The sequence below is a fragment of the Natrix helvetica genome (assembly GCF_964273705.1).
Source record: "Natrix helvetica genome assembly, chromosome: 4".
Lineage (NCBI taxonomy): Eukaryota > Metazoa > Chordata > Lepidosauria > Squamata > Natricidae > Natrix > Natrix helvetica.
Window position 1 is genome coordinate 150864093 of NC_138550.1, and position 14561 is coordinate 150878653.

General features: G+C 37.0%; 1 protein-coding gene across 1 annotated transcript in view; it reads right to left on the reverse strand.

Annotated features, from left to right (window-relative positions):
- The window catches only part of CSMD3 (CUB and Sushi multiple domains 3), a gene marked incomplete at its 5' end in the record, with an annotated part of 706489 nt that overhangs the window by 271236 nt on the left and 420692 nt on the right, over positions 1-14561 (reverse strand). Inside the window, 3 exons of the mRNA XM_081953230.1 lie at positions 1719-1913; positions 10470-10796; positions 13513-13695. Of these exons, the coding sequence (XP_081809356.1) occupies positions 1719-1913; positions 10470-10796; positions 13513-13695 (705 nt within the window). The remainder of the gene's footprint in view (positions 1-1718; positions 1914-10469; positions 10797-13512; positions 13696-14561) is intronic.

Genomic DNA, 14561 nt, shown 5'->3' on the forward strand with positions numbered 1-14561 from the left:
GGAATATTTTTTCCTCCTAATATTCCTTGTTTTGTACTATTATTATGATTTTGTTTGCTATTTTAATAATTGATGTTCCAATTGGAAGAATGTTAATAGTACACTCTGATGTTTCCATTGACAAACACTGAAAAATATTGGTTCAAATAAATCTTTGGGAGGATTTATTGGACCAATCTTTAAAAAAATCTTATTTTTTTAACTATACATTATTCCTTTAATGAGACATTTGTCAAATCTCTTTTCAGATCCAGATAATTATTTTTATCCCCATCTGTTTACAAGATAAAACTAACTTTTGCAGAAACATTTTTCTTTATCAAGACATATGTTTCCATATGCACAATATTTTTGTTACAAGACTTTTTACCAATTCAGACAAAAAACCCCTCTTTAAATATTAAAATAAAAATGTTATATTAGATATTTTCTAATCCTCTGAAACAGAGGAATTTGTGTGATGAGATAGATGATAGATAGATAGATAGATAGATAGATAGATAGATAGATAGATAGATAGACAGACAGACAGACAGACAGACAGACAGATTTTAGAAAACCAGCAGTTTCCATTTTAATGTTTGAAAACCTTTCAATTACATAAAATCCGACCTGTCGCTATATATACCCAAATAACATGGGATATTATTTTACTTGCATTTACTTGATTAAACATGCTAGAATTATAATTCTGAATGCTATCAATGTTTCACTGAAGTTTATCTGAAGCAGAAATAGCTTTTGCAAGAGTGAGCATTCCTGAAATCCTATCAAAACACAATTGTTCAAGTATCACAATCTTAATCACATAAAATTACATTTACTATTGCATTAAAAATAATACTTAGTATAGAAAAATAATTCCTAGCATGATAATATGTTATTTGTTTATCAAATAAGAAATGGGGCTTTGGAGAAATATCTGTTATATATTCCCAGGAAATGAATTTTAAGTAGAACAATTTCATGTAACTGGAAATACTTCTGTGCCTAATACGTTTAAAATGTTATAAATAATTATTTAAAGCACTCCATTTCTATTATCCTTCAAAACAGTAACAGCCAAAGCAAAATGTTGTTATTATATTAAATTAACCATGATAGGGTATATTACTAAATTAACTGAATGATTGAGCACATTAATAGAGCACTGTTTTAATTTTAATGCTACATTAAAAAAATAAGCTAAAACTTCAAGACATTTTAATTTTTCTTCCATAAATTAACTAAGGAGTCTATATGATACTACTGATAAATGGTATGAGATGCCCTTCCTGGCACCTACACAGAGTGCACAGCAGATATTTCTCTTTGTGAATATCTGCCATTATCTAGGATTGAACTCACAGTCTTCTGATTGTGAGGCAAAAGCTCTACCTCTATGCTACCATGCCAGTCAGCGTAAAGATATTTGAGTATTTTAGGAGAAAATAGATTTATGGACCAAGCTGTTTCACTTGAGAAATATGGAATCTGAACAAACATATGAAAAAAGACCAGCGTGTATTTAGCTTCCTGTACTGAATGTTTAATATATGCAATATTTAGATTATCATCCAAGATGATCATATCAGATGATATTTGCAAATTTCATCATCGTCATCATCATGATAAAAAAAAGGATGGCTGTGAAATCCACCTCTTTGGTTACAGATTAAGAACAAATATACAACATATATTAGCTTTAATACAAAAGGTATTTAAAAAGTTACAAATACCTCCACACTTAGGGATAGGTCCACTCCACATGACTTTACCATCCATCAAAACACAAGTAATTGTTTCACTTCCTTGAGTTTTAATAAAACCATCTTCACAAATCACAGAGATAGAACTTCCCAGTTGAAAATTGTCTCCAAACCGACGTGCATTGATTGGTATACCAGGATCAGGGCACTCATTATGTCCAAATGCTTTAAAACACAAAGAAGATAAAGAAGGAATAGGGGAAAGATTTAAAAATATCAGTTATATTTCAAAGTTATTTGAGCCCAGGTTTTATATATTGCATTTTTTCTTGATTTCTAAATTAATCAACATTGATTCTACCATAGATGCACTATGTTTTGTAATTTACTAATTTCCCCTCAATTATATTTGTTGCATTAGTTCCGCACTAGTTGATGAATAATTTCAAACTTTGCTTTGACAAGTTTTTCCTAATTTTCACATTTTGGCTTCATTTCTCCTCCACTGAATAACTGAACTATAAAATTTAAAGGGAAAAATGGGTAGGGCTTGATTTTAAATGCTTTAATTCAAGACGTGCAAATTAGGTTGGTTGATTTTATAATTAAAATTACTCTCATGTTCTTCTTTGTATGTGGGAATGACATTTCAGATGATAGGTAGCTAGATAGCTAATGTGTTTCCCTTATTTTCTTATTTTCTTTTGATGGTCCAAATAAGCACTTGACCTTATTTTTGGGGAGATCTTATTATTTTTGAGGTGCAGGAGGAGGCAAGGTGGTCACCTCATGTATACTATTGTGTTGCAATATTTTCAGGGAGGGCTTCTTTTCAGGGGAGGGCTTATTTCAGCACATTCCTCAAAAGTCTGATTGAGCTTATTATCCAATGACGTCTTATTTTTGGGGAAAGATAGTTAGATAGCTAGATAGCTAGACAGACAGACACTGTCCAAAGCCACATTGGTGTCTGTTTTAATTTGGTAACTATGTGGTTAATTCCATATTCTAAATTTAGATAAGTCCTAAATATGGCAATTGTTGGAACATATCTTGCATTCATATATAAGCAAAGTAAATTAATAATTTTACCATTATCATTAAGTGGATGCAAAATTAGAAACATTAAACCTAAAGGCATTATTGTAATAATTTTGTAACACATAAAGTTTTATATTCCAAAACAATGAATTACCATAAAATTACCCTTTAAGTAGAAACCCCTTCTTCTATTCATACGAATGAGACAGAGTGTCAACTGTTGACAAAGTCAAGTGGCTTGAGGGCAATAGCAATTTGTCAACCAGTTCATAATTTAAAAGCAGAACAAGAACAGTGACAATTTCTGATTCAGGTTGTATGTTTTTCATCTCTCTCAGGAGAGAAAGAGAAAAGGAGAGAGCGAGAGAGGAAGGAAGAGTGATTAGTGCAACTCCAAAGAGCTTTTGCAATTGTCGTCAGTGTTTGATGATCCACAAATATTTTCATTCACCTACAAGAGTAACTGCTGATAAGTTAACTAGTATAATTATTTATATAAGATAATGCACACAATCCAACGGTTATTCATTGTACAGTTACATTCTAAAACTCCTGTATCCTTTTTTAAAAAAATAAAATTTAAAATTTAATTCAAAATATGAAAAGGTATCATTCAAGTTTAAGAACAAAGAACTGCTACAAAAAATGAATTTTAAAAGTTCATTGGAAAAGAACTGTAATTTAATTTAGGACAACATTTGTCACTAGGCAAAAATTTGGAAACATGTCAGGAACAAAACCTGAATCACTTGTGGCATTGAAGTAATTTTATATAACAATCTGCTATGACATCCATCAGAGCCCATTTAAATTTAATGTTCCACAATTACTATTTGACAACATAGTATTAACAGCTCTTGCCACCGGTGTCACTTTGGAAAAGCCACAAAGTTATATTATTATTAATATCATACAGTTGTGCATTACTTTACATTAACACAAATTTATACATTGCAATAAAATTAGATGTCCACTCTCTTTGCCATTTTTATAAGGTGTGAGAATATTAACATAGCTTTTTTTTTATATTGTGGCTTGAAAATATGAAGGAAATAAAGCCAGGTATTCATCTCATAGCAAGTCTGTTTTGTGACACAATTGTACTAGAAGTAGATACTGCAGGAAAGCAAATTAAAACAATCAAAAATTAATAAGATACACATATTTGATATGGTGGTTCCTAGATGAAAACAGAAAGAAAGAAAGAAAGAAAGAAAGAAAGAAAGAAAGAAAGAAAGAGAGAGAGAGGGAGGGAGGGAGGGGGAGGAGGGGGTTGTCACGATGTTAAAAAGTTTGCTAGGCCTGAACTGCCTAAACTGACACTCAAGAGTTAAACTAAGAAAGCTTTATTGCGCAGGTCATAAAACAAAAAAAGGTTCTTATCTGAAAGTGATTTATTGCGCACGCGTTACACATTCCAAAAATTCCTCTCTTTTTTGTTCGGCAGCCAACTTTGGCTAACGTAGCTTTCATTATCAAAATGTAACCAATTAGTTATTTTCTGTTTTATTTTATTATTAAAGTTTGTTTATTAATTAGAATACTTTTAAAGACTTATTTTTCTCAATATCTCAAAAGATATGCAGAAGGGAATCAGCCACGGTTCATCGATCTCTAACAGGGTGTTTTTTTCCCCTGACAACTTGGTAGCAGAGGTTTGGCTGACAACTTGGTAGCAGAGTTTTGGCTTTTTGATGATACAAGCTGAGATGACTACAATTTATGGCTGTATTTTCCCTTCATGCTATCTAAAGATAACCGACTAAGCCTAATTAGCAATGTCGAAGAGAAAGAAAAGAAAAAAACACGGACATGGAAAGCGCTCGAAAGAATCCATTCCCTCAGACACAGAGGAGCAAGATTCTTCAGGTGCCGAGCCAGAAATGGGGGAAAGAGTTACAGAAGGCAAGATCTACGGACTGAGGTCAGTAAATGTCCCTCATTATCAAGATACAATTAATGAACGGCAAAAGTCTAAACGGCAACTGCCGGCAGAGTTAAAATCCTCCCACGCAGAAAGCAAAGTTTATGAAATTCCCCCAGATGGTGAGCAAGAAATGCAAAGCTATCTTGATCAAATAGAACGTTTAGAAAGATATGCTAAGGAGGCGAGAGTGTGTTTTGAAGAGATAAGGCGAAGTAGAAGAAGCTCCCCCACTCCCAAAATGTCTGAGGACGCCATCTTGTCTTCTTCAAAACAACAGCCTAAGACACACCCCACAGAGTTCATTGGTCAATTAGAACAAAGAGACATGTACACGTCACCGAGGTCACGTGGTCCCTTTGAGTCAACCGAGCTTCCGCATACGTATAAAAAGGAGAGGCAGCCAAAAAGTGAAGCTGCACTGCCATCTGCTGGCGGAGAAAAATTATTACAGCAAAAGATTAAGCAATTGGACCAGATTTTCAGAGATATGTCTATGAGTCCTTTAGAAGCCAAAACTTTGTCTCCAGAGGTTAAGTCTTCAACACCCCCTGGCGGCGTTGAATCCTCCCTAGATGAAAAAAGGCAAAGCCAAAGGCGAATTCGAGGAAGCCAATTTGATGTTGCCACGCAAAGGCCAATGATGCAACCCCAGCATCCCCTGGTTCAACAACCAGATTTGCAACCAGAGCAACAAATTATTCCTCAGCAGGTATTCACAGTCACCCCCTTGACTGGTGAGTCCAAATTAAAGGAGTCAGGAGAGAATTATAAAGCCTGGGTCAGTGAAATTGCGCTCTTGCTTCGAAGAGAAGGCACATATTCCATGGTTTTTGATCCTCCCCGTCAACCCTGGACACCTGCAATAAGAAACCTCGAAAACAGAGCTATCACGACTTTACTCATGTCAATGGAAATTGAGATCCAAGGTATCTTTCCACCTGATGCAACTGCCCAAGAAATTTGGGCTATTTTGGAAGATTGCTACAGGCCCGTTTCAATTGAATCCTCATGTTTGCTCATGTCTGAGTTCCATGGTTCGAAGTTGAAACCTGGTGAACGAATTGGTGGACATTTGACCAAACTGAAAAGAATGAGAAGTGAATTGAGACAAAATGGCCATGTAATCGATGATATCCAAATGATTAGCATCATCATTAACTCATTGAATTATGAATGGAAAGATGCTGTTGCAAAAGATTAACTACGTGCCTATTGCTCAACGCACAGTTAACCACGTTTGCAGACTTTTAGTGGAAGACGAAGCTATCAGGTTAGCTACCCCACATCTGCAACGGCCTCCAACGTCGAAGGCTCCAGCCAGACGTCCCTTCCGAGGAAGAGGCTACGCTCCAAGGATGCCAAAATGCTACACCTGCAACCGTGTGGGACATGACACCCGGGATTGTCCCCAACGAGTTCCAGCTCCCGCCACGTACCAGCCCAGAGGAACAGATTCCAGAGGCAAAGGTAGAGGCGGAAGACAAGGTCGTCGTGGTCCAAGGCGTGATCCACAAGCTCCGCTTGCAACACTGGCCATAACCAACGTTCCACAACCTGATCCAAAGTTCGACAGACGTCTTTTGTGGACTTTAGATAGTGGAGCAGCTGTGCACGTTACCCACAGAAGGGAACTTTTCACAGAGATGGGCGAACCAGAGCCCGAGTATCGAGAACTGTATTCCTTCACCAACCACACTTGCAAGGTTATGGGAAAAGGAACTGTTTACGTTGAAGAGCTCGATACACACATCCCTGATGTTTATTACATACCTTCAGCAACCAGTAATTTGCTTAGTCAAAGTCACTTGTCTAGAGAGTTAAAGTTCCAGGTTCACCACCTCGAAAAAGCAAGTTACTTAGTTAAAGATGGTGATATTGTTGCTGAAACCATGCTGATTGGTGGTGTTTATTACTTAAAGCCAAAGCCTAAAGGGCAAGCACAGGCAAGTATGCAAACTCCAAAAAGGCACAACGCAAACCCAGAGAGAGTTGTCCCAGAGAGAGAAAGCGTTACTGTGCCAAAGGCTCCTAAAGCCAACAAACAAAGAAAACAGAAACAGATTGCTCAAAGCAAGCCTGAGGGTCCTCATGAAACTGTTAATGTTGAGAATTCACTAACTGGTAAACCTTTGCATTCCAGGTGTATTCACAAGTGGCACAGAAGATTGGGGCATGCCAGTTTCCGTGTTCTTAGAAAGATGCCGGAGTTCGCAAAAGGTTTGGATCTAAAGGGGTGTAAGGTGTTTTTGGATTGTGCGGTTTGCAAAAAGGCTAAATCCAAGGCGGCTGCAATTCCCAAACACGCTACACGCCGGTCAACACGCATTTTTGATTTGGTACACACTGACATAGTGGGTCCTTTCCCACCAACACTTGGTGGCAGAAAGTATTTTTTAACAATTGTAGATAATCATTCTAGATATGGATTTGTATATCCTATGAGAGAGAAATCTGAGACCTTTCAGATCTTTAAAGACTTTGCAGCGTTTGTTTCTACACAATACCAAGTTCGCATCGCCAGAATCCAGAGTGACCGTGGTGCAGAATTCATGTCTCAGCGTTTCCAGGACTGGATGCGTAAGAATGGAATTCTTCATCAGACATCTGCTCCATATACACCGGCTCATAACGGAGTCGTAGAAAGAAGACAAGGGGTTCTACAAACCATGATGCGTTGTCTTCTAGAAGATGCCAATCTCAGTAACGCATACTGGGGTGAAGCAATCAAATATGCAAATTACATTGTCAACCGTACTTGGAGCAGTGTACTCAATCAAACTCCTTTCTACATGCTATATGGCTACAAGCCTAATCTCAAGAACCTCCATATTTTTGGTTCATATGCTATGGTGAACACTCCCTTAAGTCAAAGAAGAAAGGGAGGTGCAGTAGCAAAGAGACTGAGATTTATGGGTATTGATGATAATTCAAAATGGTACAAATTCATTGATACTAAACATGTGATTGTCATTTCACAATCTGCTAATTTTGAGGAAGACATTGACTGGTCCAGGATTCATTCCAATGATCCTGAAGTTTATTTTCCTAGAGATGGTGTTCCAGATGCCACGCAGCCTGATGACAATTCGCAGGCAGATATTCCTTCTACCAGTTCTTCACAACCTGATGTTCCGTCTTCTCAAGCCGCGGATGCTGATGCTAGCGACGAACGTGAGGACGAGGATGATGATGAAGAAGAAGAAGAAGACTGGTCTGTTGTTCCTAGACGCTCCAAGAGGGCCACAAAAGGAATCCCTCCACAACGTTATTCATGGCAACTGACAAAATCACCAGTACCTTTGATTTGCAACGTTACTCTTCCTCCAGAGACATTCACACAAATCAAACAGCTTCCTGATTCAGAACAAGACAAGTGGTATGATGCAATGCAGGATGAAATGGACAGTTTAAAGAAACTTAATGTATTCACACCTGCAAAACCTCCAGCAAACAAGAAAGTCATTGGCACCCGATGGGTCTACAGAATCAAGAAGAAACCGAATGGTGAGTCCTTATACAAAGCCAGACTGGTAGCTCAGGGTTTCGCTCAACGTTATCCTGAGGACTACACAAACACTTACTCACCAACAGTCAGAACTGAAAGTGTAAAAATTGCTTTAACCACTGCAACTATTCTTGGTTTAGAAGTTTTCCAATTTGATGTGGACACAGCTTATCTACATGCAGACCTAGATGAAGAGATCTACGTGAGAAGCCCTCCAGGATTCCGAAAGCAAGAAGGGGATACCTGGTTCCTGAACAAAAGTCTTTATGGTCTGAAACAGTCAGGTTTAATGTGGTATTTATGTCTTACTGACAAACTAAATTCAATGGGCTTTATTAAGTCCGAAACTGATGAATGCGTGTTCACAAAAAGATCTAACAATGCATATGAGATAATTCTTGTTTATGTTGATGATATTGTTTATATTGGTCCAAATAAGAAAATGAGTGAGATTTTTGCTAAAAGTTTGCAGAGATACTTCACACTAAAATCTTTAGGACACATTAGCACTTATTTAGGTGTTCAAATTGAAAAGACACAGAAGGGGTTTAGTCTTTCACAAGAAGAGAAAATTGACCACATTCTACATCATTGCAACATGAAAGATGCTAGCACAACAAAGACACCCATGCAAACAGATTTTCACAACTTAACACATGAACCAAGTCCTGAGTTCGAGGATCAAACACTTTATCGTTCAGTCATTGGTTCACTATTATACATTAGTAGTTGGACCAGACCTGACATCGCACTTAGTGTTAATCTTTTATCACGACACGTAGGTAAGGCAACACAATTTCATTGGTCATGCATTAAGAAGTTGTTGAAATACCTGAAACACACTAAGCACATGAAGTTATTGCTAGAACCAACACACACTGATCAACCAAAGCTGATTTGTTTTGCCGATTCCGACTGGGCGAGCGACAAGAAGTCACGCAAAAGCACTTCTGGTTACATGATGTTCCTAAATGGTTGTCCTGTTTACTGGCAAGTGAGAAAACAGAGTTTTGTTTCATGTTCATCTACTGAAGCTGAATATGCTTGTGTTTCAGATGCTTGTAATTCTCTAACGTGGTTTGATGCTTTGATCACAGATATCTGGACACGTCCGATTCGACCAATCACTGTGATGGAAGATAATGTATCTGTTGTTTATATTTCTGAGTCACATTTTACAGGTTCTAGGTCCAGACACATTGACATTCGTTATCAAAACACAAAGCAATTAGTTAAGCAAGGTTTTGTTAAATTGCAATATGTTTCTACACATGATCAGATCGCAGACATGCTTAACAAACCACTTGCCGCAAATCAACACGAATATCTGCGAAAGAAGATGTGCCTTAATTGATGATTTGATGACGTCAGCCCAGACTAGCAAAAGAAGGGGTGTCACGATGTTAAAAAGTTTGCTAGGCCTGAACTGCCTAAACTGACACTCAAGAGTTAAACTAAGAAAGCTTTATTGCGCAGGTCATAAAACAAAAAAAGGTTCTTATCTGAAAGTGATTTATTGCGCACGCGTTACACATTCCAAAAATTCCTCTCTTTTTTGTTCGGCAGCCAACTTTGGCTAACGTAGCTTTCATTATCAAAATGTAACCAATTAGTTATTTTCTGTTTTATTTTATTATTAAAGTTTGTTTATTAATTAGAATACTTTTAAAGACTTATTTTTCTCAATATCTCAAAAGATATGCAGAAGGGAATCAGCCACGGTTCATCGATCTCTAACAGGGTGTTTTTTTCCCCTGACAGGGGTGGAGGAAGTGGAGAAGGAGGAGGAGGAGGAGGAGGAGGAGGAGGAGGAGGAGGAGGAGGAGGAGGAGGAGGAGGAGGAGGAGGAGAAATTAAAAGACACCATAATCAGTAGGTTAATTAATATGGTTTGATTACTAATAGTACTAACAATAAAGTCAGTCTGTCCGTCTATCTATCTATCATCTATCTATCTATCTATCTATCTATCTATCTATCTATCTATCTATCTATCTATCTATCTATCTATCTATCTATCATCTATCTATCTATCTATCTATCATCTATCATCTATCTATCTATCTATCTATCATCTATCATCTATCTATCTATCTATCTATCATCTATCTATCTATCTATCTATCTATCTATCTATCCATCCATCCATCCATCCATCCATCCATCCATCCATCTATCTATCTATCTATCTATCTATCTATCCATCCATCTATCTATCCATCTATCTATTTTTCTATCTCTGGAAAAATTATTAATAAATCAAGGTATGCATATGATTATTAAATACATAATAAACACTTTTACTCACTGTTATAGGTGATATTAAATCCTCGGCCTGACATTGAATGGTCAGCTTGAAATTCCAAGCGTAAAATGTGGTTGTTACTAGTCAGATGGGATGGCACTTCAGCTCCAGTGAATGTGCCAAGTATTGGAGAATCAGGAGAATCACCGTCTTTAATTGCAAGAAAGTCAAATTGAGATTCCAGGTCAAAATCATTGAAAGAAAGATGAATGCGACTCCCAGGGTCTGAGATGATTGTCCAGATACAATTCAAATTATTTCCATATCCTTCTGGGTAGTCAGGAGAAAGAACAGTTCCCATTGGTGCCGTGAAATTAGATAGGCAAGGAACTGTCAAAAGTCAGGAAAGAAATTAGAAAAGAGATAAGAACCCAACTAAAATTGATATTCTGAGCCCTTCCTCCCAATATTTTATTTCAATATTCTTATTTATTCATTCCTTTATTGAATAATTTTTTCATCATGCCTCTCACTAGTTTGCAATGAAATAAAACACAATGTTACCATACTTCCCCAGAGAATTATCAATTAAAATAATTGATAAATTAATATCAATTATAATAAATATATTTATAACTTTCCAAAATAAACTGATAAACAATTAAAAATGGTTTATAAGGATTGATTCAACAATCTTTTTAAAAAGACAGCCCAAAGTTTACGGGTATTGTTTAACTCTAAATTTAGCCCCATTTGCTGAATTTAAGGTATAAAGTATGCATTAGGAGGAACCAATTATCTGATTCCATTCATCCTGGAAAAAGTACAATATTTCATTGAATGAGAAGTATGAAAACTGAACCAAACAACTATTACTGAATGGAAGAGAATATTTGTAGCTCAGGGTTGAACTGTGGAGTTCCCAATGTCCTCTGAGCTTGGTGGGGTTTTTTTTTGTTTTTTGTTTTTACAGACATTTTGTCACCAAACTAGGCTACATTAACAGTGCTTGGTACTGAATGATTAGGATTATAAACAAAAGAAGATCCTTCCTAGTCTTATTCTCCTAATAAAATATTAGGGATGGAAAGGCTTTCCATTTTTTACTTTCTCCTTGGTTTAAGAAGCTTTATTTTAGAAAAAAAAGTATAGGAAAAAGGGCAATGATATTCTATCATTTAGATAATTGATTGTTTAGATTGTTAGATATACATGATGATCATTCCCTTCTCTTCCCCCCCTCCCCCACTTCTCTGTTCAGGATCTAACAGTATCTTTGGCACGACTTGTAATGTGTTGATGTCCTTGACATCCTTTTCTTGTCTTTGTTAATACCTATTAACTGTAAATTGTAGAAGAAAGCATGTATTGTATCATGTTACAATGAAATGAAAGTAGGCTTTATGGTTTACCCACTTAGTGCTAAATATGCCCACTTTCAAGCACTGGGCAAATCAGAAAATTCAGGCAGTTCAAATGAGTATAGAGATTCATTGCAATCTTAAATTCTCTACAAGAATCTGAACCACTAACAGTTGAAGGAAATTAATGGGAGTTAAGAATAGAAAGGAAGTCAAGATGGGTTGGACTTAGATCTCTTGTGGACATGCAGGGATTCATGACTAACAACACAATTGACCCTTCCTTCCCTCAGAATCAGCCTGGTTATTTCCTATATCTAACCCCTTAGAGGGAAGAAGCTATTCACATGCGCAATCATTCATCAAGCATGTAAAGAGACCAAAATTACCATAGTAATTTGTAGCTCACAAATAAGCAGGACTTGGTTTAATAAGGATTTTTCAAATGTCCTTATTATACAGGCAACATTTTATATTGATAAATTTTACCACAGTCACCATAATTACTAATAATTTGCGTTCCTATATTGCAGCAGTTGGGGGGATATTATATAACTAAAAAGGAATAAAATAAATAAAATATCTTATAAAATGCTGAAATACTTATTTGGCTTTCTCCAAACCTGCCTAATCCCCAGTTATATTGCATTTGGTTGGTTGGTTGGTTGGTTGATGTTAAAAAGGTGATTTTTGGTCTGGGTGCAATTAGTGCTAGGCAAGCAAAATATAAGTCTCTAGGATCATGTATGCACTAAAAGTGATTTCTGGATAGTAAAAAATTCAAAGAAATTGAAACAAATATACAATTTAATTGCACATCAACCATTATTAGGAATTTTTTTAGCAATAAACCTATAATTGTCCATAAAAGTATGCGTAAGATACATTATAAATACTGACATTTTAAAAACCAAATATTGTTTGATGAAACCATAATAATGTTTTTTTTTTTAAAAAAAAAGATGTCAACATTCTAAGCTCTACACCCAATTGAATCAGTACTCCAACACATGAGACACTGCCAAATAACCCTTTATTGAGTATATAGCATTGGCATTTAGTGAGGTAAAGATAGTTCTATGGGACTTTCACACTTCAGCATCATAAGAAGGCTTGAAACTCCATGCCCCCTTCAGGTGTTCTGAGCTGGTCAACCAGTAACTTGCCATTGGTCTGGTTTCAGCAGATGTTCATTGTTACAACCAGAAGTGGTATTCAGCCGGTTTGGACTGGTTCAGTTGAACTGGTAGCGGAAATCACGGGTGGGCCTGCCCACCCACCCCAGCTCTATGCCGTCCTATTTAGGCACATTTTTGAGGCCAGGCACATGTGCGGAAGGCGTGCACCCGAGCAAAGTGCATGCACAGAAGGATGGACACATGCATGGAAGGCGCACACAATCCCGTTTCGCATGCATCTGCATGTAAAGGGGGCGGGCACACGTGCGGCAAATCAGTGGTAACGAAATGTGCAACCCACCACTGGTTACAACCTTGATCCCCACGCTGGGTCTGACTGTTGCTATGTCTAGCTAGTTAAAACACCACACAACCCAACAACCCCCTCTGTGCTTCATCCCTCATCCCTCTCCCAAGTGTGGCAGCGACAAAATGGAGTGCAGGTAAGCATGGCTTTAACCGATGCTGTTTCAAAAGTTGACAAAAGATTTTAGTTTAAAATGGTTTGTCAGTAACATATACATACAGTAAGTTAGAAATTATTGGAATATATTAATTTATACTCACAAATGCATATAGGGATGTTTGCTGACCACTGGTTGTTTTCTTGACAAACAATAGTTTTTTCTCCAATCAATTCAAATCCAAACTGGCATTCAAACCGCAACACATCATGATTGGAAAACCCATCTCCTTCTCTGATACCATACAATGGTGTTCCTGGATCTCCACAACTTTCTTTTTCAATCTCTGTTTAAAAAGACACAAGTTACTAGTCAATAAACTAACTATACCAGTTTGAACTTATATATATATAATCAGAGGTGGGTTCCTGCCAGTTCTAACCTCTTCTCTAGAAGAGGTTCCACAAATCTACAGTGCCATTTAGAACCGGTTCCAGCTCCCTCTCCCCGCCCGTCTGCACATCATCAAGATGAAGAGCGAGAGGAGGAATTCTGGGAGTTGAAATCCACAATTCTTAAAGCTGTCAAGTTTGAACACTCCTGGTTTTTTTTCTAAAGGGTTAGGGGTGCAAGGGTCTTGTAACTTGACAGCTTTAAGACTTGCGTGCTTCAAATGCCAGAATTTCTGAGCCAACGTTTTGGTTGCTAAGCAAGAGTGTTGTTAAGTGGGTTTCACCACATTTTACAAGTTGGCCACGCCCACCCAGTCACATGGCTGGCAAGCCACTCCCACCCAGTCACATGGCCAGCAATCCACTCCCACACCTACAGAAGAGGTTCTAAAAAATTTTGAAACCCACCACTGTATCATCATTACAATTATATATATAAATTACTACTGAAATAAATATTTTAGTTCAATCCATGCTGGATTTTCAGATAACTCATCACATGAAATTATTAGAAGCCCCATGATGAATTTGTATTTGTAATCAAATCTAGTTACTGCATTGGGTCCAATGAGCATAACAATATAAATGAAATCTGATGTATCTCCAAATTAGCAACCCACATGAGATATCCTTGCAATCCTAATATGCCTTAACAGAGGGATACAATCAAGATCAAGTGGGGTACTAATACCACTCTATAAAGCCTTAGTAAGGCCACACCTAGAATACTGCATCAAGTTTTTGTCACCACACTATAAAA